The sequence below is a fragment of the Acomys minous genome (assembly GCF_964271855.1).
Source record: "Acomys minous genome assembly, chromosome: 18".
NCBI classification, from domain to species: domain Eukaryota; kingdom Metazoa; phylum Chordata; class Mammalia; order Rodentia; family Muridae; genus Acomys; species Acomys minous.
Genome location: NC_140501.1, coordinates 63,118,559 through 63,146,180, shown reverse-complemented (window position 1 = coordinate 63,146,180; position 27,622 = coordinate 63,118,559). Strand labels below are relative to the sequence as shown.

General features: G+C 47.4%; 1 protein-coding gene across 1 annotated transcript; it reads left to right on the top strand.

Annotated features, from left to right (window-relative positions):
• Window positions 1–160: 160 nt before the first annotated feature.
• Window positions 161–27,622, top strand: ATP12A (ATPase H+/K+ transporting non-gastric alpha2 subunit). Its single transcript, XM_084767247.1, has 23 exons — window positions 161–413; window positions 1,117–1,269; window positions 3,452–3,511; window positions 5,428–5,628; window positions 6,540–6,653; window positions 7,466–7,600; window positions 7,728–7,845; window positions 8,183–8,451; window positions 9,714–9,912; window positions 10,063–10,172; window positions 11,880–12,014; window positions 15,381–15,573; window positions 17,354–17,529; window positions 18,421–18,557; window positions 21,204–21,354; window positions 22,201–22,369; window positions 22,460–22,614; window positions 24,041–24,164; window positions 24,791–24,936; window positions 25,692–25,825; window positions 26,017–26,118; window positions 26,726–26,817; window positions 26,995–27,622. The coding sequence occupies exons 1-23, from the start codon at window positions 405–407 to the stop codon at window positions 27,021–27,023; spliced, it is 3,111 nt and encodes a 1,036-aa protein (XP_084623373.1). The 5' UTR covers window positions 161–404; the 3' UTR covers window positions 27,024–27,622.

Genomic DNA, 27,622 nt, shown 5'->3' with positions numbered 1-27,622 from the left:
TCCTCCAACCTCTGGTTACCAATCCTACCCTCACCCAAGTTTGAGCTCCCTCTGGTTTCCTACCCCAGGGGCGTCCCCAGTCCTGCGTTCGCCCCTAGGTATGTGGGCGGAGCGCACGGCATTTAAGGCGCGCGCCGCCTCTCTCGGACAGCGGCTAGGGATAGGCCGCGGAGGTGCTTGCAGGGTCGGGATCTGCGCCTTGTCTGCAACGCCAGCATCGTCGCGGTCAACGCTCAGGAACCCGGACCTGCACACCACCGCGGCCGCCGCCACCGAAAGACCGGACTTGTCCCTGCGCACCACTGCCCCGCACTCCACTAAGGCTACACGCGTCTTAATCTCAGCGCGCCAGCATCCCGTGTCCTTACATCCGTTTGCCAACGGGTTGGACCACCAGCCACAGCATGCGCCGGGTACGTGCAGCCTCCTCGTCTATTTGGGGACCTTAGGAGACCATCAGGAAGAGGTGGAAAAAGAAGAAGAAATGCTTGGTCTTGGGACAATAAGGGGTGGGAGATCTTAGCACTAAACTCACTTCCAGCCACCAAGAATATATATGGTAATTAGGGCAGACAGTGTATAGAAGACAGTATAGATGTGTAGGAAGGGTCCCCAAGGTTGCCAAGCCAGCGGCATAGCACCTGTTCTGCAAGCTCCTGTTTGGAGATGACGCAACGCTTCTGTTGGAGGCAAGGTGGTCTGAAAACTCAGGGTTGCCGTGAGCCTATTTGAAACTTCACCGCCTCTCTACGGGGGGGGGGGGGGGGGAGGGGGGGAAGGTGACACAGATGGTGTGACCCATGGACCAAGGCGCTGGGGAAACTGGTTAATTTTTCCACCTGCCCCACTTCAGAGAAGAGGGGAGGGGGGGGTCCCTGAAAAAAAAATGCTGCCAAGGCTGTGCCAGCAGAGCCTCGTGTCTCCACAGAGAAGACGGGATATATTTTTGCAAGGGAAGGAGGGAGACTTCGCACTTCGGGTGCCCCACTTCCTCTCTAGGTGGGGGTGACCAGCACTCTTCTTCCTCTAGGCATCTCCCCACCCTCTGGGCGAAACGAGGCACCTCCTCTAGAAAACTTACCTGGAGCTAATATTGTACCTCTGCTTCTCTTCCAGAAAACAGAAATTTATTCTGTGGAGCTCAACGGAACTAAAGATGTCAAGCCGACAGACCAGGAAGATAACAAAAAGTTGAAGGGAACGAAGAGCAGAGACTCAGAACCCAATAAAAATCATGAGAAAGAAGAGCTTAAGAAAGAACTTGATCTGGTCAGTCTGGTGCCCCCTCCCCTAAGAACTTGTCCCTATAGCCTCCCTCTGGTAAAGGAAAAAAAAAGGGGGGGGGTCTCCGTGGTTTGGAATACCCTGGAGGGACTCCAGACTGTTTGTTTGTTGTTAAGAGTGTGATAATATCTTTCCTTGTTGCGTCCTATCTTCCCGAGTCCTCTGGTGATCACCCTTCTATCCTTGCTGCCAGATTCCTGTGTTCTGGTTGGAGGCAGTCCCAGCTGAGACAGGGGAGGTTTAATTGTAAGCCCCAGAGGCAGAGCCTCCCCCCCCCCCCATTTTGAACCTCTTCGGTGAGATATAAGCAACTATGTGTCTGTCTTCCGCTAGCAAGAAAAAGTGTGTGAGCTACAGCCTCCAAGGAGGGAAAGGCAAAGCCACAGGCCTGGTGAGGTTTTATGTGTTCCTGGAAAAACAGCTCCAGGGGTAGAAATGCTGGGCCTGGATTCCACAATCACTGGCTCCATCTAAGTCCTGCTCCAGGACTGAGCTGTAACTGGGCACAATCAAGCTAGCTCTATAAAAAACTCACCTTCCTGTCCCCCGCCCCCACCCCCTCCCCCAGATTTCTCTATGTAACATGGGAATTAGTTTGCAAGGTCTGTGATGGGGGAAAGGAGCTGTGTTTTATAAGTAAGTTTCTTTATTTTTAAAAAAAAAAAAGTGCAATATGATTACTATGAAGGAAGAACGCTGGGTTATTAAAGCTGCTCATTAAAAGCTGCCCTGGATGTGAAATGTATGATGACCTTTCAGGAAGGCCAAAGGGAGCTTGAGATTGTTCTGGGTCATCCCCGTAGTCCGTTGGCAAACCTCAAAGGCCTGTGCTTGGCTGGGCTACTTCAGCACCGATGCATTCAGCTCACTCAGGCTGGCTTGCCAATTGTTCGCTACTCAGGAACTTGGCACGGGGAGAGCCTACGGGAACCAGCAAATACTACAAATCAGAGCTCTTTAACATCCCTGAAGAGCTTGTTCAACATCTAACAGCGAGCACACTGTTGGGCTGTTGTGTCCCTGCACCCTGATAGACGTTTGAGGACACAGCTCAGAAGTTGAACTGACCTAAGTTTAAATCTCAACGTGACTGACACTCATTTTCCTCTTTTCATGCATCTTTAACCCCAGCACTTAGAAGGCTTAAGGTGGGAGTGATCGTGAGTTCAAAGCCAGACTGGGCTGCATTCTGAGACCTGATTAAAGAGGGGGGAAGTAATGCCTATCTGTTAAGGTTGTGGGTTGACCGAGGTAGGTCAGAGCAAAAAGTAGTAATAGGTAATACAGAAAATGAGTGGTTGTGTCCTGTAAGTCTCTGGTGTTTAAGATCGAAGACACACCTGTTTTCCCTTGAGATTGCCACTTGAATATACACCTGTTCTCTCAGAAGCTTGCTAATTCTTAAATTGTATCTATATCTACTGATCGATATTATCTTTGGATGCAAGGTCTTGCTATGAAGTTCATATTGGCCTGGTACTTGATATGTGGTCCAGCTAGCCTTGCACTTTGATACTCTTGTGTGGGCCTCCCAAAAGTCCTGAGTTTGAATACTGTATAAAACGCCATTCCTACATGAGCCCGTTTTCCTGCTTCGTTCCTGCCCTCCCTCCACTTTCTCAAGCCTCTCACAAGAGCCCCGCAGTTTGCAACATGGAGCTTGAATGCCTTTGTATCTTGATCTCTATGGCAAATTACAGCCTTGGAACTAATGGTTCTGAAGGCTAAGCCTGGGCTACAGACAGAGCACCCACAACCACACCCTCGCTCTGCCTCTCCCCTCCTCCCTGTGCTCTTCCCACATCACCTCCAGCCAACTTCAGCATCCAGGTCTGAAGGAAGTACCCAAGTAGCTTGTAGCTACAAGAGGAGGATGCCAAGGCTCGCATGAGCCTGAGAGCAGGTTGAGGCAAATAAGCAGTGTATTGCTCATAAAAACCAAGGGCAGTGCCTGATGTCAATGGCAAGTGCAGTATGTACTCACAGGGCAGGCGGAGAGTCAAGACAAGGCTCTCCTGCATCAGCACCTTTACTCACTGTGCAGCCTTCTCTCCTCCCCATCAACCTTCCTGGCTCCCTCTATCCTCAGTGCTACTTGCAGCTCTCATAGTGGGTTGGAGTCTTTGGGGATGATGTCATTTACTCCCTTTCCTTTTGTGAATTCCAGGATGACCACAGGCTCAGCAATACAGAATTGGAACAGAAATACGGCACAAACATCATCCAGGTGAGCCATCAGGGCACTGAAGGTCTGGACTGTACAAAGAGGGCTGCTGGTGTGTTCAGCCTGTGGGTGACTTAGGGCCACACCTGTGAAACTATTAGTGTTCTGTATGGCATGCCTGACCCAAGGCCTCAGCCAGGGTTTTCTACTGAGCTAGATTCCCAGGCGTAGATAGCAAGGGAGCTGTGATCCCCGAATGATATAGGCCTTCCTGAAGGTCATGGCCAGAAGATGTTTTGTGAAGGAAAATGGTGCATGGGCTCTTTTTATTGGCTGCTGGGGAGGCCACTGTTAGAAAATAAGGTCCTGGAGTCTCTACCTCAGAGCCCAAGGTATCAGAGCACCCTGGTGTGCTCTCAAGCTTTTACAAATCCACTACACATGTATTGCTTCCTTCTGTGAATTCAAATCCAAGTTCCATTTCAAAAGTTTGAGCCTTGTTTTTAAAAGCATTTGTTTGCTTGGTTTTTTTTTTTTATGTATATGTATATGGCTGTGTGTGTATACATGCATGCAGTACCTACAGAGGCCAGAAGAGGGCATCAGACCGCCATGGAACTGTTATAGATGGTTGTGCACTGCCATGTGGGTGCTAAGAGCCAAGCCTCACTCCTCTGGAAGAGCAACAAGCGCTCTTATTGGCTGAACTATCTCTCTAGCCCAAGTTTAAACCTCTTGACAGAAAATGCATATTCATTTGTTCAAATGAGAGAGAGAGAGAGACAGAGAGACAGAGAGACAGACAGAGACAGAGACAGAGACAGAGACAGACAGAGAGAGAGAGACAGAGAGAGAAGACAGACTTACTATGTGGTTTGCCGCACTGGATTGGCAGTGAGAGAAAAGCAGGAGCAGGTAATCCTGCCATTAAGGCAGCAGACTGTGCAAGGAAGCTTAGCACTCCCTTTTTACAACCAGGGTGACAATGACAATGAGCATTTGAATCTATACAAGGAGAGACGGGTAATTTCTGAGCAGAGGGACCAGAACAGGCTACAGTGTCTGAATGGGGCTCAGAATGATGACTTGGATATAAGTCTGAAGGAATACCCAAAGGGTCAGGAAGGGTAAGGTGGGTTTGGAGAGCAACCTGGGCTTTCCAGCGTGACTTGTGCGTGGAAAAGGCCAAGGGAAGAGTGAGGTATCGAGGTACCTAGGGAAAGTCCTGAGTGACATCATCATACTCTTCCATGTGGAGCTGATGGGGAGGAGCTACATTAATTGTATATACAGGCACAGCTTCTAGATAAAACTAATCTGACCAAAAAAAGAAAATCAGGTCTGGAACGAGAGAGAGAGAGAGAGAGAGAGAGAGAGAGAGAGAGAGAGAGAGAGAGAGAGAGAGAGTGTTAGAAGCCTGTAAAATAAGACAGGATTAAAGTGAAGGCCCAAATCAGGTTAGGCCAAGAAGATGAAAAGAAAGAGAGGTGGAAGGGACAGATTTTAAAAAGAGATAAAAAATTGACACTAATACTTGGTGCAAGGAGATTTGACTTAACCTCCAATTTTGTTTGCCCTGTTAGAGGCAAGAGGAGGAGGTCAGGTGATGGGTGGGTGGAAGTGAGAAGGTGAGGCTACAGCGGGGACAGTGGTGAGTTTCATTTTTGAATTATTTCTTTCCACAAACACCGAAGTCCCTTCTACAATGGCACAATTAGTTGCATGGAACCAGTGCAACCTCCCACACACTTACCATCATCTCTAGATAATTTATATCTAATGTGCATATTGACTATCGCATGGTACCTCGTCTATAAAAACAAAAGTATTCTTTGTACAAGGAAAAAAAGTGGGAGTTGGGAGGACGAGGCATCGCTCACTTTTTCTGGGGCCTTCTTGGCCAGTGTGAACGCCTAGCACCACCTGCAGAATCATGAAGAGTCACCGTTGTGTGTATGTGCATTTCTTGGCTTTTTCAGGGTCTCTCCAGTATCAGAGCTACGGAGCTCCTGGCTCAGGATGGGCCCAATGCCCTCACTCCTCCCAAGCAAACTCCAGAGATCATCAAGTTCCTCAAGCAGATGGTGGGGGGCTTCTCCATCCTCCTGTGGATAGGCGCCATCTTGTGCTGGATCGCATATGTGATCCAGTATGTCAGCAACACCGCGTCCCTAGACAGTGTAAGTAGCTGTCACTGTGGGTTTCGTTCGGTTACAGGGAGAAGCAGACATTGAGTGAGGCCGTCAGCGGGCACAGTGCTAAGCCAAAGCCAGGACTCTACCATCCACCAGGCAGTGATGAATATGGGGAAATCAGGCACTCACTCTCCCAGCTGTGAAACAAGTGGTATTTCTTTTTATGACCATATAAGCGTGAATTTAAGAATACAGACAGAACACTTAGTCTGTAATGAGGGGAAAAAATTACCATGGAATGTTCTTTCTTTCCTCATGTCTACTCTCTCCTTTTCCCATGGAGGGCAGCTGTACTTGCTCACAACCCAGTGCCAAGCCCATAGACTTGAGCTGGCTGATACTGTACTAAGAGAAAGAAACCAGCTGCCAAAACCTGGGTGCTTTATGAGGTCATTGATGTTAAGTACCAGATAGGCACATCATGGGAGACATATCCCTGGTCCCCAGGCTGGCACAGGAGCAGATAGTGATTGATTATCAAGGAATATGAGCCACAAGAAATGTCCTAGATTTCTGATTTTGGGGTGCAGGGAGGGGAGAGTTGAATGTGTGTGTGTGTATGTATGTATATATATGTGTGTGTGTGTATATATATGTGTGTGTGTATATATATGTGTGTGTGTATATGTATATATATATAATATATATATAACAAGAGCTCTTAACATGAGCACAACATTTGTTTCCTTCATATATATTTCATCTTCACAGCTGGAAGTTAATTCTTGGCAATGCTTTTAGCCTCTCTGTATATGTAACATGAGACCAGGTTGGGAATTTTCCACTTTGGTATCACATCGGCAGTTAGACTAGACTGTTTCAGATTTGGGGTGGTTGGATTAGAGATCGTCACCCCATTTCTGTTTCTTTGACTGCTTCCCCTCCTCCCCACCCAGGTCTACTTGGGTGCCATACTTGTCCTGGTTGTTGTCTTAACGGGGATTTTTGCTTATTACCAAGAAGCCAAAAGCACCAACATTATGGCCAGCTTTAGTAAGATGATCCCCCAGGTAAGTAGGAGACACCCAACTCTGGTCTCTTCCTGGGTAAGGAGGTAGCTGTGGCCCGACTCCTTGCTGCCTGCGACATCTTGGTCAAGTTACTTCATGTCTCTGAATCCTAGTTCCTCACAAAGTTGAAGTGGTCACAGGGATGAAGGAGATCAGGGGAATGCTGAGTCAAGGGAAAAGCAGGACAGACCTCTAGTCATTGAGCAGCATGTTCTGAACCCTTTTGGACAAACACTCAAATGGTTCTAGAACATTCCTCCTCACAGGCAGTCAAGGAGATCCATACAATCTACTCTACTTGTGACTGGTTTTTTGCTTACAGAGTTTGTTGCTCTAAATGTTCCTATGGGGATCAATTTCCCATTTTTTCTCCCTCAGAAATCCTTGTGTCTATAGCTAGGAGACCTCTCTAGCCCTGGGTGAAAGGACTAGCAGCTAGCAGGGAAGATACTAGGTATAAGAGATGCCTCCTGTAGCTCCAAGAAAGAAGCAGGGCATCCCTTCAGTAAAGTCCCCCCCATCTCATCAGAAGTCTAGCTCTTTGGCTGGTTCTCACCTGCCTGCCCACTGGGGGTGGGGTGGGGACCTCACCTTCATCACCCCCCTTCATCCAAGAACAGGCCTCAAGAAACATTAGTTCTCAGGGCTCTGACACCCCATGTGTAGCAGTCTTCAGTTCCGCCCTCAGCACTCTGGCATCTGTGGGCCTGTGCTCCCCGACTTCCGACTCCAGGGTTTCACAGGTGCAGGCAGGGGGGAAGGTCACCATGCTGCCCAAAGGCTGAGGTGTCTGTCATGGCTTCCTTCTGCAGCAAGCTCTTGTCATCCGAGATTCAGAAAAGAAGATCATCCCAGCAGAGCAGCTGGTGGTGGGGGACATTGTGGAGATTAAAGGAGGGGACCAGATCCCTGCAGACATCAGACTGGTGGCCTCCCAAGGGTGCAAAGTGAGTATCAAGGAGCGCCTTCCCCAGGAGACCGCCAGGAGGTAGCAGGCACGCTCTCCCTATTTTGAAGAAAAAGTAGGGATTACTTTTGTAGCTGATTTAGAATTACTTTTGAATTTTCTTTCAGGTGGATAACTCCTCTCTCACTGGGGAATCTGAGCCCCAGGCTCGGTCAACTGAATTTACTCATGAAAACCCCTTGGAAACTAAGAACATAGGCTTCTATTCCACAACATGCCTGGAAGGTAAGGCCAGCGGACCTCAGGGGTGCAGGCCTCGCCTGCATTAACTCTCCCTCTTGGTGTTCATCTCTCCAGCCCCTTGCTGTAAAGCTTTTTCCAGAAAAGAAAGAAAAAAATATGAAGAATTTCAAGGACTCAGAGAACTAATGCTAGCTTTTGTGTTGCCGCGTGCTGGCTTGGCTGACCGTGCAGGCCACCAGAGATGGCTGTGCCACCAGAGATGGCTGTGCCACCAAAGACGGCTGTGCCACCAGAGATGGCTGTGCCACCAAAGATGGCTGTGCCACCAGAGACGGCTATGAGCAGAACTCCTGGAGTAAAATGTCTCCCTCTCTTGTAGGTACGGCAACTGGCATTGTCATCAACACGGGTGACCGCACCATCATTGGTCGCATAGCCTCCTTGGCTTCCGGGGTTGGAAGTGAGAAGACACCCATCGCCATTGAGATTGAGCACTTTGTCCACATCGTGGCAGGAGTGGCTATCTCCATTGGCGTCATTTTCTTCATCATCGCCGTGTGCATGAAGTATTACGTCCTCGACGCCATCATCTTCCTCATTAGCATCATTGTGGCCAACGTGCCTGAGGGCCTCCTGGCCACTGTCACTGTGAGTTTATGCTGTTAGGGAGCCTGCGGCCCCACACTTCTGGCCCCTACCACTGTGGCTGTCGAGCCCCAGCTTCTCCCATATCTGAAGAGCAACACACCTTGTCCTACAGAGGCCACCATGAGACATTCTGAGTAGACTGTTCCGTAGAGCGGTTGGCAAAGAGAATTGTGATGTTTCTAACATCTGGATGCATTGTCCTTTAAACGTTATATTTTCAGGAGATCCGCTTTAATTCACATAGGCTATTTCTCACACACATACACACACACACACACACACACACACACACACACACACACATACACCCTCCTCCGTCCATTACTATCCAGAGAAGACAAACGTTTAAACCTCCATTCATTGAATTTCTGGGAGCAATGTATTCCCCTGATTTCTTTTCTAAAATCCCCTTTCCCCACAGCTTCTTTTTATAAGGAGTTCAACCCTTTCCTTGGCCAACCTAAGACTTAGCCCTGGCTCTCCCATCTCCTTTCACCCAGGCCCGTCTAATGCAGTCCTTAGACAAAAGCTCCCTCCTCCCCAGCCTGCTGTGGAGGCCCACGAGGTAGGGAGGACGGTTTGTCTGCTAGCTGTTTAACCACATGAGCAGCGGCCGCGTGCTGTCTAGGCAGACAAGAGAAGAATGTTTTGAGTTCCAGATCTCACTCCCTGGTGTTTTGTTGTGGCAAGCAATTTACCACAGCCCAGCTCACTGATCTCTCTCTGAATAGCATGAATGTCAGCCACAGTCACATGGCCTGTCGTTGCTGCCTGTCGACTTCCAAGAGCACTTTTTCAAAGAATATACAGATAGGAAAAGTGTTCTATATTTAATCTTTTTTAAAAATATATTTTATTAATTTATTCATATTACATCTAAATTGTTCTCCCACCCTTTGTATCCTCCCATTCCTCTCTCCCTCCCATTTCCCCCCTTACTCCCGTCCCCTATGGCTATGACTGAGGGGAACCTCCTCCCCCTGTATATGCTCATAGGGTATCAAGTCTCTCCTTGGTAGCCTGCTATCCTTCCTCTGAGTGCCACCAGGCCTCCCCATCCAGGGGGCGTGGTCAAATATGGGGCACTTTTTAAAGATTGTGGTTAGTAGGGCTTATGGGTGGCTTTCAATTCGATAATCCAGACTTGTAGTTGTAATACCACCTCTGGCCTAACAGTGTCCTAGTTCTCTCCTAAAAGTTAGTCCCAGGTAAACAGAGTTCAAAACGATAGTCCCCAGAGCATCCTTCCCCCATCTTGCTAGGTCACCCTGTCGCTAACAGCAAAGCGGATGGCTAAGAAGAACTGCCTGGTGAAGAACCTGGAAGCCGTGGAGACCCTCGGCTCCACCTCCATCATCTGTTCAGACAAGACGGGGACCCTGACCCAGAACAGGATGACCGTGGCTCATCTGTGGTTTGACAACCAGATCTCTGTGGCTGATACAAGTGAAAACCAGACAAGTGAGTTCTGTGGAGCAGTCTGGCCCAAAGGCACGAGCCAAGCAAAGCATCTGTCTGAATTCTTCTGGCTCTCTGGTCACATGGGAACGGCGTGACTCAGCCTGGCAGGCCTGTCACCCACACTAACAACTGTCCTTTCTCTGTGTCCAGAACAAGGCTTTGACCAAAGCTCTGGAACCTGGGCTGCTTTGTCCAAGATAATAACACTGTGTAACCGAGCAGAGTTCAGACCTGGCCAGGAGAACGTCCCCATCATGAAGGTAAAGCTACAGCCACTCGCGGTCTTATGTCACAGGCAGCATGAGGTCACTCTGTGTGTTCTACCTGTGTGCTTGATTTGGTCTCTCCAACGGTGTAAAGTTTGCTCTGATAAGAGCCCATCTGACTCCTGAGATGAGCAGAAGGGCGTCTTCCCGCCATCCGTCACTGATGAATCCAAGAAAGGATGCTCGGCAGAAATACAAATTCCGCCTCGTTCCCAGAAGCAAATGTCCCTTGAGTTTGCTTTCCTAAATTCTGGAACCTAGGTGGACATGATCTGAGCTTCTTGATACATAAATGCTATTTTCTGAAGCATAACGTGCAATTGGATGGAAAATAAGGGTTTGATCTTTCATGGCAGATTCTCCTCTTGACTAGAACATGGAATGTCAAGTGGTCCTGGAACAGTGAACAGAAAACACATCCTCTACCTTCCTGTGCGTGTGTGCTCTCCCTCTCCCTCCCCCTCCCTCCCTCCCTCCCTCCCTCCCTCCCTCCTTCCCTTCCTTGCTCTCTCCCTTGCACTCTTCTCTCTGGCCCGCCCCCCAAGCTGATTGTGTCCCCTTGGGATTTCTGTGCCCAACCTAGCTTCCAGTCAACAGGTTGTCAAAACGGTTCCACTGATATTGTCAGTCACTCTGCTTGTCTTTGGGCCAAGGGTTTTAGAAGTTATCTTTGATTTTCTTCTATCTAGCAAGCCACCGAGTCCTCCCATTGTTGGTCTGAAACACACACACACAGGACCCTTCTGTTATCGCCAGTCCCTTGCATCTGAATTGCAGAACCACCTCTCACTGAGTCCTCCCTGCTCTTTATCCCTCCCCTCCATCTTCATCATTTGCCACTGATTTCCCTTAAATACTGATTGATTTTTACCTTCACCAGACTTTGCTCAGATTTTGTCTGTGAGTCCCTGTTTTCTGCTACACGACTCTTGACCACAGATTTCTCTTCAGGAACCTTCTTACCACACGCACCTTTCTGTCCACTCCTGGCAGCCTGCGGTCTAGAAGGTTTTTTTTTTCTGATGGTCTGTCTCATTTAGACCCATTCCACAACAGAGCTCTCACTTGCTTAAACTTCCTGTAGGTGGCACCATTGGTTTGTGTTCTTGCCATAGTCCTGCCTCACTCACCTAATGACCTTTCCTCTTCAACTAGATTAGAAGCTTAGTTGACTATATGTTGGTTGCGGTGCTAAGGCAAGCTGGGTCATTGAAAACAGTCACAAAAGAACATTATGATGGGCAGATATGGGCCCAGGGGTTCTGCTCAAACTATGGCACCAACCAAGGACAATACGTGCAGTAAATATCGAACCCCTATCCAGATCTAGCCAATGGACAGGACATTCTTCACAGATGAGTGAAGAGAAGGGACTGACTTTCACATGAACTCTGGTGCCCCATATTGACCACGTCCGCTTGGTGGGGAGGCTCTGTGGCACTCAGAGGAAGGATAGCAGGCTACCAAGAAGAGACTTTATACTCTATGAGCATATAAAGGAGGAGGAGGTCCCCCTCAGTCACGGTCATAGGGGAGGGAAGTAAGGGGAAAGCGGGAGGGAGGGAGGAATGGGAGGATACAAGGGATGGGATAACTATTGAGATGTAATATGAATAAATTAATATATAATAATAATAATAACAACAACAATAATAAAAGAAGTAGATGATGAGTTGTAAACATTTATGTCTTGATTCCCAGAGAATTGTGGTCGGAGATGCCTCAGAAACTGCTCTTCTAAAATTCTCAGAGGTTATTTTGGGTGATGTGATGGAAATTAGAAAAAGAAACCACAAAGTTGCTGAAATTCCTTTTAATTCCACCAACAAATTTCAGGTGAGTTTTCCCTCACAACTGGCCATCTTTGTTTGTCACAACACTCTACTGTACTCATCCATTCATTGATCCATGTTCCAGACCATGCCTGGCTTCAAATGACCTTGGAGGGGTGGGAGATGTGGACTTGTGCATTGGTCAGACCAGATCAGCTTTGCCAGTCATCGTCGTCTTCTACCTCTTCCTCTTCCTCTTCTTCTTCCTCTTCTTCTTCCTCTTCTTCTTCTTCCTCCTCTTCTTCTTCTTTTTCTTCTTTTTCTTCTCCTCCTCCTCCTCCTTCTTCTTCCTCCTCCTCTTCTTCCTCTTCTTCTTTTTCTTCTTCATTATTATTATTATTATTATCATTACTATTATTCAAAGCCAACTTTGCCATCCCTAAAGCAGGGTAAACAAAGACAAACAAAGAGCTTCTTAGGATCTGCTGTTCCTAAGAAGAGTCCATGTGTCCTGCATGTGTCCTTCATGTGTCCTACATGTGTCTCACAGACAGACAGACCTGAAACACTCTCTGTTTACATAGCACTGACATAGTGTTAGGTAGTGTAAGTCATCTAGAGGTTATTTAAGGGTTATGGGAAATGTGCCTAGGTCCTGTGTAAATACTATGTCCTGTAGCATAACGGCTATACGTAGCATCTTAGATTATGACATTGCTGGGTCCTGGAGGCAATCTCCTAAGGAGATGAGAACCAACTATATAAACCAGGCACTTTACCTACTTTATCCCACTTAATCCTTACAATAGAGCTATGAGGTAGGACCAGTGAATCCAAGTGCACAGAGTAGGAACAAAACCACTAGATGTGTTGTGTTGTGTGTATGTTGTGTTGTGAGCACAGCCTCACAGTATGTAAGTGGCACCAAGCAGTTTTGACAGTCGCTAGAGTCTATATAGTCTACCTCACAGGTGCAGAAATGCCATGCAGGCTGCAGGAAGAAAGCTTGCCTGAGACAACCCTTGAAGGAGACAAGCCCTTCTGAGGACCAGGCAAATTATGTTTTATTTCCATTCCACACGCCATTGGTGGGGTCCTCCTTTCTACCCACTGCTCAGGAAGAGCGTGGTCATCACTGTGCAGTTGCTTCGGATCACTAAACAATGGCCAGTAGCCAATCATGTCCATCCTCTTCAATTTGGAACCAACAAGTTGCCTGCCCAGTGTCCTACTACAGGTGGTATTTTCCTACAGAATGCCCAGCCGAGGGTAATGGGTGTGACTTGGGCTTTGAATAATAATAAAGTGTAGTCAGGCTAGGTGATTTTATCAGTGTGTGAACATGACATGTGGCACCACATCTGACTCTAGAGCTTTTTCTTTGTGGTGCTGGGGATTGAACCACATGTGTTAGGCAAGCTCTTCCACTGAGCACCACCCTGTCATTCAGAAAATGAAGGTGATAATAGTAATCAACACAGGGGCCTCTTTGGGTTGGGTTGAGTTTGGGTTGGTTAATTTGTTGGCTTTATGTCTTTTCTTGGTTAAAAGAAAGAAAGAAAGAAAGAAAGAAAGAAAGAAAGAAAGAAAGAAAGAAAAGAAAGAGGCCGGGCAGTGGTGGTGCACGCCTTTAATCCTAGCACTCGGGAGGCAGAGGCAGGCGGATCACTCTGAGTTCAAGGCCAGCCTGGTCTACAAAGTGAGTCCAGGACAGTCAAGGCTACACAGGGAAACCCTGTCTTGAAAAAAAAAAAGAAAAGAAAAGAAAGAAAGAAACTGACAAATCTATTTCCTTTTTATTATTTTTATATTTTATTTTCCCCAAAAAGATTTCCAAAGCTCCTTGGCCTGGAGCATCTGATTCAGTGGTAGAGTGCTTGCTTGCTTTGCATTTACAAAGGCTTGGGTCAAATTCCCAGCACTATTTTTTTTTAAGTACCAAGTGTCTCTGAATTATTTTGTGTTCTGAGATAGGTGTGTGTGTGTGTGTGTGTGTGTGTGTGTGTGTGTGTGTGTGTGTGTGTCCTGCATAATGTGCAGATTTAGCCATTTAATTATTATATATGACAATATGTATAATTTCATTAGGATAATTATTTTAATAAGATAACTCTAGAAGTAGAGTTGCTGGACCAACAATATTTGTGTTAAACTTGTGAACACTGATGCATCACTGGCCTCCTAAAAGGCTGCTTGTAATAGTTCCTCCCCCTCCTCCTCCTCCTCTTCCTCCTCCTCCTCCTTCACATTTCCACGATTTTCCTATGTGAGCAGATAGTAAAACTAGACCCATCCTGAGACAGAGAGGAACAGGAACTCCTGCTGGCCTTGGCAGCTCAGCATCTGCAAATGGCTGCTCAAGGCTGGGGAGATGTTTCAGTCAGCAAAATGCTTGCCTGGCAAATGCAAGGACTGAAGTTTGATCTACGGGGCCCATGTGGAAAACTGGTTTTAAGAGGCAGGAACAGACACATCTCTGGAATTTACTGGCCAACCAGCCTAGCCAATGGGTGAACTCCAAGCCAATGAGAGACCCTCAACAAAGTGGACGGCACCCAAGGAACAACACCTATTTGTCTTCTAGCCTCTACACACACACACACACACACACACACACACACACACACACACACACACACACATTCATGTCAGCACACACACAGGCATGCCCTACATGCACACACACACACACACACACACACAAATTCATGTCAGCACACACACAGGCATGCCCTACATGCACACACACACACACACACACACACACACACACACACACACACAAATTCATGTCAGCACACACACAGGCATGCCCTACACATACACACACACACACACATACACACACACACACACACACACACACACACACACACACACACACACACCAACTCATGCCAGCTGGCATGTGTATATGCTTGTGAACCTCATACACGCACAGGTACATGCACCTGCACACACCTGTGCACTCAGACACATACATACGTATATACATACATACATACATACATACATACATACATACATACATACGCACATATACTTGCTCACTAAGGGGAGGGAGAAATGAGACAAGGAGTTTTCCAGTTCCCACTCTCACAGCACCATTGTCCAAAGTTTATACACCTGGCCTCCTCCAAGGCCCTCAAAGAGCAGGTGTCTGTTTGAAATACAAGCTGCACCTAGTGTGGGTTCCAGCCCAGCATGCCCCTCAGGGTCACCCAAATCTAGATTTTTTAATGGGTTACAAATGACAAAGGGTAGGCCATGTTTGGGGGTGCCCTGATTCTTCCCCCTCTTTTAATCTCTGAGGGCAAATGGAAAGGAAAACAAAAACAAAAACAAAAACTCCTCCTGCCTGTCCTGTTGCTAATTGGAAGAACCACTCTAAAGATGCCAGCGCTAACGTGCCCAATCCATGCCCTCCCAGGTCTCCATACACGAGACAGAGGACCCTAACGACAAACGCTACCTCATGGTGATGAAGGGGGCCCCCGAGAGGATCTTAGAGAAGTGCAGCACCATCATGATCAATGGCCAGGAGCAGCCACTGGACAAGAGCTCTGCTGATGCCTTCCACACGGCCTACATGGAGCTGGGAGGCCTGGGCGAGCGGGTGTTGGGTAAGTATAGTAGAAAATCTCCTGAGAGTCATGAAAGAAGTCCCCATAGCCAGCAGAGCGGCCATGGCATCACATGGATTGTATAAAGAAGAGTGTGAGGGGCTGGAGTGTAGTTCACTGATGGAGAATTTGCCTAACATGAGTGAGGTCCTGGGTTCGATCCCCAGCACTGGAGGGGGGTGTGGAGGGAGAAACATGTGCGAGACTGCTGTATGATTACACTGAGGACAAGGGGATTGGCTCCAGACATATTCAGAGACTTTATAGAAGGACTCAGACTTTAAACTGGTTCTTGAGTTGCAGATTTAAATGGAGGGAAGGGAAAGTATGCACACAAGAGGATTGCAAAGGCTAAGAGGAGGAAAAAAGGGATGAGATGTATGCATATGGTAGAGCACGTGGCCCGTGCAGTGTTGAAGGATGGATGAAATGGAGTGGGTACAGGAAACAGGGCCAAAGAGATGACTGAGGCTATGATGTACAGTCCTCAAATGTGTGCCGAGACATTGGTATTTTGCCTTACGTTTGGGGAGAGTACCGAAAGCTTCACCACAGGGTGAGTTGGTCACCTGGTCAGAGTTGGGTTTGTCGAGGGCCATCCTTGCTGCAGGCAATGAGAGGAGAGACACCGGTCTCATTAAGAGGCGGCTGCTTTCATTTTGAGGCGGAAGGATCTTGAGAAAGTCCATCTCTGAAGGGGTGTGATGGGGCAGTGTGCTCTGCTGCCAGAAGCACGGGTTGATTGAATGGCACCTAGTCAGAGCTACAGAGCAATGAATTCACAGCCCGTGGCTAACCATTAAGCACCACAGAAGTGCTTACTTACCACTGGACTGGGAATCTGTGGAATGTGTGTTTCCACAGGATGGCTGAGTTTGTATGGCAGATTAAACGCACAAATGAGATGCTAATCTCATTTAAACACGCCTTACAGAACCCATAGCACCAAGCAATCTTTTCCACAAAGACTGGCCCTTATCCAACGAGAGTCATTCTAGGAACCTCCTGTTTAACCCCTTGGCCCGCTCACTGAAATGTGGGAAGCAGTGAGCCGTGCTAAAGACTATTTGATGTAAAAGCTGATAGAAGTCCCGTGATCTGAAAGATCTACCAGACCCAGGAATGCCTTGACCTCAAGCCCAGAGGCCGGTAGCCCAGAGAAGAGTACAGTTCTACCTGGCTTGCTGCTGCCCTCTCTCCTGGACAGCTTGATTCAGACTGAGTTTTCTACCACTCCCCAGACACCTAAGAGTTCTTTTCCCCAACTTACGCAGCAACATGTGCATGCAATGGTCTCCTCGATCCATTCCTTCTTCCATGGAAAACATCTAGGCTGTCTGTTCTGCCTCTCCCCGTGGCTGAAGTGCAGCCCTGTGCTACAGTCTGTACCATGTCAGCCCCGCTACTCACCAGAGCCATCTTCAGAAGTGAAGCGCGTCTCACCTAGTTATGTTAGCTGTCGCATATGGAGCATAGCAGAGAACGTGACAAGCACACAGGACATTGCTTTCAGATGGATTTGGGCCAAGTGTGTCTTTCTCTAGAAACATGCACTAAGAAGGGATTAAACCACCGTAGTACATGCTACGTATTGGTAAACTAGTAAAGGACAGAGCGTGTACCATTATGCCATCTCCTTCCTGCTCTGGGGTCAGACCTAGTCCCTCCTGCGTGCTAAGCATATCCTCCACCACCAAGCCGCACCACGATCTCCCAACTCTTTGCCTGCTGTCACCCTTCATCCTGGATTCACTAACCCCGACGTGCTTTCCTCTCCCAGGTTTCTGTCACCTCTACTTGCCAGCAGAGGAGTTCCCCCAAGGCTACCCATTTGACGTGGACACCATAAACTTCCCCACTTCCAACCTCTGCTTTGTGGGCCTTCTGTCCATGATCGATCCCCCTCGGTCTACGGTGCCAGACGCAGTCACCAAATGTCGGAGTGCAGGGATCAAGGTGAGTGTTGCTTTCTGCCCTGTGTGTCGTGTCCCTTTCTAAGGACAACCAGCATGGCAGATTGTCAGTCTCCAGGTCTCTTCAAGGAGCATCATAATTCTTGCTTTAGGCCTTCCTTCACTCTGCTGAGGACTCAGCAGCTGCCCTCAAAAAGCAAGACAACGATGTGCGTAGGATGAACCAGCAGTAGCTACAGTGAGAAAAACTTGCTGGTGCCATGAATTACACATTATAGTGCCCTAGAGAAGTGATTCTCAACCTTCCTAATGCTTTGACCCTTTGATGCTGTTCCCCAACCAAAAAAAAAAAAAATATGGCATTGCCACTTCATAACTGTAATTATGACCCCAACCAAAAATTATTTTATTGCTACTTTATAACTGTAATTTTGCTACTGTTATGCATTTTAGATATCCAATATGCAAGATATCTGATATGTGACCCCCACAAAGGGTTGAGAACCATTGCCTTATACTATGATAGATAATAAAAGGTTTTAGTACTTTATTTTCCATAATCCATTTGTGTTCGGGATTTGGAAGTCAAATACAAATTTCACTGCTTTGTTAGCATTCCAACTGTTAAAGCTACATAATATTGTCTCTAGGAGACACCAATAGGTAACGATAACAAAGGGAAAGGCTTCCTCTAGTGTCACGGGGGGGGGGGGATATGTAAGAAGCCTGGGTGAAAAGGTGGTCTAGACAGGACCAGGGCATCCTTCAGAAACAGTGGTGTCTGAGATCCAGAATTGCCCATGAGCAAAGCCACAGCACTCTCTAGGCCCTTTGAGAGCAGGCAGTATTTTAGTAAATATTGACCCAGAACATAACCCCTACTTAGCCAGCAAAGCTCCTCATTACCCACAAGTCCCTGCTCTCTGTGTTCTAGGTTATTATGGTCACGGGCGATCACCCTATCACAGCCAAAGCTATTGCCAAGAGTGTAGGAATCATATCAGCCAACAATGAAACAGTGGAAGACATCGCAAAACGCCGCAAGATTGCCGTGGAGCAAGTCAACAAAAGGTAACCACAAAGACAATGGAGCAGAAGGCCAGGTTCTTACCCGCTGGGCCCTGTTGACTCTAAAGAGCTTTGTTAGTGACCAAAAATTACCCTTTGGGCCAACACGCTCCCGAAGGAGAGCTATGTTGGCTTGATTTATAATTTATATTCATTCACTCCCCGAAAACAATTATTAAATATCTGGTACATGCCAAGCACTGCATTGATACCATTGTCTGGTACTTCAGAATTCATTGAAGAAAAGTTGGATGTAGATTAACGATAGGGTATTCGCTATATGAAACATGATTGCGCTGTTGGGAGAACATCCAAGAGTGTGTTCAGAGAAATTAAGGTAACATCAGAAGGCAAGATGATCTTCTGGGTCCTGCACCGTTGATTGAAAATATTGGGCAGCAGCCCAGGACAGAAGAGATGGAAGCCTCGCACCTGGCTTAGAAAGATAAAATTGAAGAGTAGATGCAATTGCTTGCTATTGACCTGGTTGTACAGTTAAGGACGTTGAGAATCCTTCTGCTGTCAAGCATACCACCCGCTGACAGTAAGCGAGCATCGTGGGCATTCATTTGCATATTCAGTTAACGTCATAATGTGGAGCCACGCAAACATACTCTCCTTTTCTACTTAGCAGGCAGAATGGAAGCTCTATTCTTTGAATCATGTCTGTCTTCCATCCATCCACCTATCATTCGTTTATTCGTTTGATCTATCAATTCTTGTCTCCTTCAAGCTACATGCCGGGCTTTATGCCAGACACTGGAGCAGACCCTGTCCCTACCAGTGGGGAACTTGCCATCTAGCCAAGGAGATGAGAAAAATATATTTAATGAAGAGACGCACAGGGAAGGAGCTGCTTGGGCTTTGAATGACATAATGAATCTAAGACTCCAGAACGGTGTGTTGAGTAGAGTGTCACCAGTGGGATCTCCTTTCATGCATCAGGGAGAAAAAAAAAAAAGAACAATGACCTAAATTACCCAAGCAATTAGGCCTGTTCGGAACACACAGCTGCCAGGGAATTAGTAATTACCAGGTAGACTACAGCAGTGAGAGCCTCTGGGCACAGCGACAGTTAGCCCAAACCAAGACTTGTCATCACTCCTTTGTATATATGAACAGCCCTCTGCAAAAGCAGGGCTGGGACTTGTCTGTTTGTTTAGAATGGTCACTGACAGGACGGGCATGTTTTCATGCCAGTCGCCACCACACTGACCAGGAGTGAAATGGAGTGTTTATTTATTCTCTTTGTTTGATTGTTTACTTTGTGAAACCTAGGCTTGTGCTCTACCACAAGGCCACACCACATCCCCAACACAAGTGCATACTTTGTGCCAATATTTTTATTTATCTACTTGCTCAGCTCTGGCTCCATAGCCTCTTATATAACCATATAATCAGGCAGCTATGAGAAGGAAAGGAATGTGTTTTCCTTCTTACCTTGCCTTAATATACTTTTTAAAAATACATTTTTATTAATTATTTGAAAGTTTATATATGCATACAATGTGTTTAGAGCATATTTGCTCCCTCCTCCTCCCCCAACTCCTCCCAGATCCACCCCACATCCTCTTTTAACGTCTTGTCCTTTAATGTTGAGTCCAATTTCTGTTGCCTATAGACTCATGGGTGTGGTTACCTTGAGAGTTTATACTAGCAATTAGAAAGACCTAGAACTAACTGCTATAATTCCAGTATTTGGTATTAACAGTAAAAACAAATGTGGAAAAAGACTTGCAACACATAAAGAATGAGGCATGCACGGTTTTGTGCCTGCAGCATTTAGTTTAGAGAAGGCTAAAATATGAAGTATCAGCCAAGGGAAGCTGAAGTGACAAAGGCCCAGTCCTGGCAAAGGAAACGTGTATAGACCTCAGGGGAGTAGGAGCACTAGCATCTCAGAACCAAGGAGTTCAGGGGGTGGGAAGGGAGAACCCAGGAAGATGGGAGGTTCAACAGCCCAACCTGTGCTGGGCCTTGAAGGCTGCACTTGGCCCTATTGGCAAACCAAGTCAGGGATTCTGAGATCTGCTCAGGATAGCAGAAAGTGTCTGAAGAGTTCATTAGAGGAGGAGCACATTTATATCTGCACAATCAAGTCCCTAGAGCCTTTTACAGGCGGCGGATAGTGATTTTGCTCAACGGCTTCTGTAAATCATTCTCCCAACACAGCACACAGCACACAGTGGGCCTCTATAAACGTGAAACAGCAAAAAGGCATCTTACCTATGTGTATCGGCATAACGGGATTCTGGGGACAGAACAGAAGAACAGGGTTTGTGTGTGTGTGTGTGTGTGTGTGTGTGTGTGTGTGTGTGTGTGTGTGTGTGTGTGTTTTGTAGTGCTAGTGATCAGGCCCAGGGCTTAGTGAATACTTCAGCAAGCTCTGAGCTCGGCACTCATCCCAAAGCAGCCAATTTTCTAGTCTTTCTTGTGTAGTAAAGCATTGCCCCGGGAAGCACCATTTCTAGCCCATTTCCGGAGGGAACAAAGGCAAGTTGACATTTTATTCCCACTGTCACAGGACAACAGGAAATGGCTTCCTGTTTCCGCCTCTGCTAATGTCTTGACATGGAAACCATGCCCAGAGCTGTGTTTCAACACAAGATCTGGCTTTTGGCTTCACCCCGTCTCTTCTGACCCTTCTAGAGAAGCTAAAGCCGCCGTGGTGACTGGCATGGAGCTGAAGGACATGACCCCAGAACAACTGGATGAGCTTTTAACCAACTACCAAGAGATCGTATTTGCCAGGACCTCGCCCCAGCAGAAGCTGATCATTGTGGAGGGCTGTCAGAGGCAGGTAGGACAGCCGCAGCTCCCAGATGACGGGGAAGGCGTGAGGGGCAGCTGTTGGGAGGAGTGGAAACTCAGTTCATCTTTGAGACCACCCCACAGCCGCACGTCCTCTGTTTTCCTTCATTTTTATCACAGGAACATGGGCTGTGGTGGGGAAGCCATTCAAGCATGTACCACTGTAGTAAGGTGTAGATATAGACAGGCTTTCTAAAAGTAAATACATATAACAAAGGAAGCAAGGCATAAGAAACCGTCATCCCTTGGTAACCCCAGGGAAGTAGTTTCTGGAACACTTACAAGTAAAAAACAAACAAACAAAAAAACCCACCACTGCTCAACTCCCATTTTTAAAACTAATATTTATATAGAAAGTGCTCATATTCCATGGACTTTAAATCATCTCCAGATTATTCATAACACCTAATGTAATGTCAATACTGCATAAATACCTGATATTCCATACTGTTTGGGGGCAGGGGCACAATGCCAGGAAAATCTGTGCATGTACACCAAAATGTTTCTATATGAGCGGTTGAATCTGTAAGTTCACAACCCATCAGTATGGAAGGCTGACTCCATCAAACATCTCCTTTTGTTTGGGAACACGCACCAGAGTGTTTTTTTTTTTAATTTTAATTTCTTCATTTGCACATGTCTCTGTCAGCGCTCCTTCTTCTTGCTTCTAAGATTGTCCATCTTTAACTCACCCACCCACCCCACTCACCCAAAGAGAGTGTTTTGTCTCTAGTAGTTCTCCAGCCTCAAGACAAAAGGGGTTACTGGTATGCTTCCTGGTGGACCTGTGGCCTTTCACCTGCCTCATTCCTGTTTTCTCCCTGGGTCCCCTCAGGATGCAGTTGTCGCTGTGACAGGCGACGGAGTGAATGACTCTCCAGCCCTAAAGAAGGCAGACATCGGCATTGCCATGGGAATAGCCGGCTCTGACGCTGCCAAAAATGCAGCCGACATGGTCTTGCTAGATGACAACTTTGCATCTATAGTCACGGGGGTGGAGGAAGGTGAGTGGGGTCTCAGAGTGTCTTTCTGGTAGCCAGGTTTCCTGGGGGGACCAGAAGCAAGTCCTATCCAAGAGACATGTCGTCCCCTAGGTCGCCTGATCTTTGACAACCTGAAGAAGACCATTGCATACACCCTGACGAAGAACATCACCGAGCTCTGCCCTTTCTTGATCTACATCATTGCTGGCATCCCCCTGCCTATTGGCACCATCACTATCCTGTTCATCGACCTGGGCACGGACATTGTAAGTGGCACCGGAAGGTCTGATAATAGCCCCCAGGGATGGACAAGTCAATACTGTGCCATGGGGCCATTTCTCCATCCCTAATGAGCTCCCAGGTGACAGTTATTCTGCTGGTCCATAGACCACACTTCCCAGCAGTGGTCTAGAGATATCTGCCAAGTATTTGGAAGTGAAAATCACACCACGATAAGATTTTTAAGAAAAGACTCAGGGCTGGGGACATAGCTTAGAGGGCTTGATTTCCAGTACTGAATGTTTTTTCTTTTAAAGACATGAGTTTGGGCCCTCTCGAATACTATGCCATCATCATCTGTTCAACTCCTATTGTTTGGAGAATTGACCACACAATCATGCTCTGGGGAAGAGGTAGTGCCTTAAAAAGATGGCCCCACAGTCGCCCATGTTAAGTTAGATAACTATGATCTGGAACCGCCCCGCTAAACACAGATGATATGGCACCTTCGGTTTTTGCTATTCAGTTGGGGCTGGCTCTTGCGATGAGGGATAGTTTGTGTGTGCTTGCCCGACTTCTTCAGGGTTTTGTTGTTATTTCCAACAGTCACCCATCTAGACACCCCACCCCACCCCCGCCTCGTCTCCCAGCCTGTGTCCATGTAAACAAAGCTCCACAGAAGCACCCATAGGGCTCTGACTTACCCAGGCCAGGGAGAGACAAAGCAACAGAGAGCAAGCTGAAGTCACAGCACAGAAGCTGCCCTGACCATGGCCTTTCCCACCCCACTTTTGTGCAGCACCTAGGTCTGGTCCCTGCTTTGTAGGAAAAAAATAAAAGATTTTTATCTCTGAGAAGGGATCTGAGATGCCCTTCCTAAGTAGAGTGTACTCATATCCCAATATTCCAGGCTTCCTACATCCGCCCCCACCCCATGCTCTCATCCCGCAATGATGAGTGTGGACCAGTTTTGAAGTGCAAATTCTGTAGCCCCGCCCAGACCTCCTCCGGAAGTCTGAATGTGGGCATAGGAGTCTGTCCTTTAAGGGCATAGGACCTGTGTGAGAGCACCACTGTTCTGCCACATTGCTTTGTGGTCTATCTGTATGCCGAAGGGGAAGGATGGTGTTTTACGACGGATGCAAGGGTTATAATGAGCTTTATTGAGAGCTGCCAGCATCTGGAGATTTTAGAAAGCAGATCGACTTTTTGGTTTTTTAACCCAAGGCCTCGTTTGCACTTCTAGTAAGCACCGTGGTGCCGCTGAGTCATTACCCTCAGCCCCAAAGCAGACTGGTTTTTAAAAGATGATGCTTTTAAATCTCATATAGACAATGCACCTTGTTATCCGTGCCCTGGATGCAGCCGTTGCTCCCCAACCCTGCCACCCACTGATTCCCTCTTCTGGGCCCTCCTTGCTTCCCATCACTCTGCCTTCCGGGATTCGGTTTCATGGCATCTTCCCTTCTCTAGATTCCCTCAATCGCCTTGGCCTATGAGAAAGCTGAAAGTGACATCATGAACAGGAAACCTCGCCACAAGAAGAAAGACAGACTGGTGAACAAGGAGCTGGCCGTCTACTCTTACTTGCACATTGGTATGAGGAGGGTGTACTGGTCATTCCCCCCTACACGCCTCCCTATACAAGACCCCTCCCAAAGAACTCACTCCATGTAGGAACCAGGCCCGACTGGGCTGCCTGCCTGTCTTGCTGTTTCATGTCCCGTTTCTAGAAGCTTCCCTGTCTGTTGGTTTATGTTGGTTAGCTAGCCATGTTTACTGCTCTGAGAACGCACCCCTCCCCTCCTCGGGACTTTTCCTCCTGTGTGTAATCACCTCTTGAGGGATTTCACCTGTGAGTGGCATTCCTGTTTTGCTGCCTATAAGAAGGCTCTTTGAACATTGAATAAAAGCTGCTGCTGCTGCTGCTGCTGCCGCCGCCGCCGCCGCCGCCGCCGCCGCCGCCACTGCTGCTGCTCTCTTAACATGAAGGACCTACTGTGTTAGTGTGTGTGTGTGTGTGTGTGTGTGTGTGTGTGTGTGTGTGTGTGTGTGTGTTAAATCCACAGTCCCTCGCCCTTGACTCGGTACCGCGGTGGCACGGGTGCCACAATTCCAGTCCTAGGCAGGGTAGACGGACGGCTGGCCCCAAAGAGTTCAAGAACTGGGCACAGCTCTCTGGGCCCAGGATACCACTCTCATTTGAATCTTCCACTCTTTCAGGCCTTATGCAAGCCTTAGGCGGTTTCCTCGTGTATTTCACCGTCTACGCACAGCAGGGCTTTTGGCCCAACTCTCTCATCAACCTGAGGGTAGCGTGGGAAACAGAGGATATAAATGACTTGGAAGATAGCTATGGGCAGGAATGGGTGAGTCAAGAGTCCTTTGGCCAGCACCACCTGGTCCCTCTCCTCTCTCCTCCCTGTCCACCTATACTCTTACGGAACCTCTACTTCCATGAATGATCTCAAGGAGACAGACTTGGATGCTTGTCAGCTACTGAGTCTGGAAGATCCCAGGTAACATGGCTGTTGAGAAGATTCAGCTTCGTCTCTCAAACTCACTTTTTCCATTAGTTCAGCAATTGATGTAGACTTTTATTTGTTTTTTAAAATATATTTTATTAATTTATTCATATTACATCTAAATTGTTATCCCATCCCTATACCCTCCCATTCCTCCCTCCCTCCCACTCACCCCCTACTCCCCTCCCCTATGACTGTGACTGAGGGGGACCTCCTCCCCCTGTATATGCTCATAGGGTATCAAGTCTCTTCTTGGTAGCCTGCTATCCTTCTTCTGAGTACCACCAGGCCTCCCCATCCAGGGGAGGTGGTCAAATGTGGGGCATCAGAGTTGATGCATAAACAAGATCCAACATTCTTCTGCATTCAAGAAACATATCTCACCCATAAGGATGTGGACTTTTAAACCAACCCAACTTCCACAATGGAGTAATATTTCTAAGTTAGTGCCTGTTCCTTAGTGTCTCTTTCAAGAGAATTTCTTTCTGAATGCATGGTAATAGTCTACCCCTAATCTGGGTGAAATAGGAAAAGAATGTCAGATTTCAGTTTTCCTCCTCCAGGGTCTCGTGATCTCATCTGTCTCTACCTCTTGACAGACACGGTATCAGAGAAAATACCTGGAATCGACAGGCTACACGGCTTTCTTTGTCGCCATCATGGTCCAACAAATTGCTGACCTGATCATCAGGAAAACCCGGAGGAACTCCATTTTCCAGCAGGGGCTCTTCAGGTACCTCCATGCCTGCCCCCGGGGTGGTCAGTGAGCCTGTCGTGTGGGGCTAACAATGATCTCAGGACCCTCTAACAGCCCACACCTGAAACAGATGAGGTGTTGACTTGGCCTGTGGCGTGGTCAGCTGTGTACACGACCACAGACGCGTGGCAATTCAGCATCTGTCTGCTTGTATGTGTGTGTTGCAGAAATAAAGTCATCTGGGTGGGGATCGCCTCACAGATCATTGTCGCGCTGATCCTGTCCTACGGTCTCGGGAGTGTCAACGCTTTGAGCTTCACCATGCTCAGGTGAGGTGGCCTTCGGTGGCACTCAGTAAGAAGCCAGCTTCTGGCCTGAGCTCTCACAACCTGAATAAACACTTGGGTTCCCACGGGCTCTTCCTCCAGTCTCCCCCAAAGAGATTAAATGGATCCTAAGCTGTGGAAACCCATCCTTTCACCTTCCTGTTTCCCAAAGGAAGAAAAGTACTTTCCAGGCCTAACCGGACCATCACCACTCTCATCCAACAGGTGTCCTCAGAGTCCAATGTAGCTTTTAGCAGTCCCGTAAGACCTTGGCAGGCCTGTGTTGAGTGGTGTAGTATATTGGCTATTTCTAGATAGACAGAGAAAGCTCCTGCCCATGCCTCTGCCACTGACCAGGATCTCTTTGGACAATTCAGAGCTCACTTTTTTGTTTGTTTGTTTGTTTGTTTTTGTTTTAGTTTGGTTTTGGTTTTTTGTTTGTTTGTTTTTGAGACAAGGTTTCTCTGTGTAGCCTTGGCTGTCCTAGACTAGCTTTGTAGACCAGGCTGGCCTCGAACTCACAGCGAACCACCTGCCTCTGCCTCCCAAGTGCTGGGATTAAAGGCGAGCACCACCACGCCCTCCTCCACTTTCCTCCTTTTATTTCCAGGGCTCAGTACTGGTTTGTAGCTGTACCACATGCCATTTTGATTTGGGTGTACGATGAGATGCGAAAATTGTTCATCCGGCTCTACCCTGGAAGTGAGTAATGGTTTAGATGGCTTTAGTTTGGATTTTGCCAAGCTGGAAACCAGACCAGCTGAAGGCAAGGAGCTGACCGATGAAATGGGCCCCCTGTCCAGGAGCATGATTTGTAATGCTTGGTCACTGCCTGCCACAGGCTCTCTGTTTCTGATTTACCCTTTTCTACCTCCACAGGCTGGTGGGATAAGAACATGTATTATTGAGACCACGTCACTCACAGGTCTCCCAGCGGCATGTCAGAGGTGTTCTTCTTTACGCCTGGCTAGTCCCTAGGAGATCTCTGCACAATGTGAATGCTATCAAGCCCCATAAATAGAGCGACTTGCATACAGAAAACTGTACGAAGCATAGTCATGTTTTCTATTTTAAAGCTAAGATTTAACTGTTTATATAGAATTTTCATCTCTATGTCTGCCTCCTTATTTTAAATTGTGTGATGTTCAGATATCAACACAGGAAAGAATGTATTTATATGTATATAAAGCTGTGTTAAATAGCCTTGCGTGCCCAAGGCGTGTGCTAGGTCTGCCTTAAACTAGAATATGATTCCTCAGGCCTCGCTTTCTTATCCTCATAGAGGCCTTAAGCCCCCCTCAATCTACCCAGCAAACTTTTTGTGAGTACTTGTGACTTAAATAGTAATATTTATTTCTAGTGAAGCATTGCCAAGCACTGGCCAGCAATCATTTTTATGTCAGTCGTGTTGTGTGTTGTAACTGTCAGACGTATTCACGTGTGACGTGTATAACTATGTTCACAGGTCCAGTGAGGCCTTGTTTTTAAGTAAAAGATGTTTTCTAAA

Excerpts from the sequence above, each read along its gene's own strand:
- ATP12A (XM_084767247.1), top strand. Across the intron at positions 15,574-17,353 it reads CCTGGGCGAGCGGGTGTTGG|GTTTCTGTCACCTCTACTTG; the intron begins GTAAGTATAGTA and ends TTCCTCTCCCAG. Across the intron at positions 17,530-18,420 it reads GTCGGAGTGCAGGGATCAAG|GTTATTATGGTCACGGGCGA; the intron begins GTGAGTGTTGCT and ends TCTGTGTTCTAG.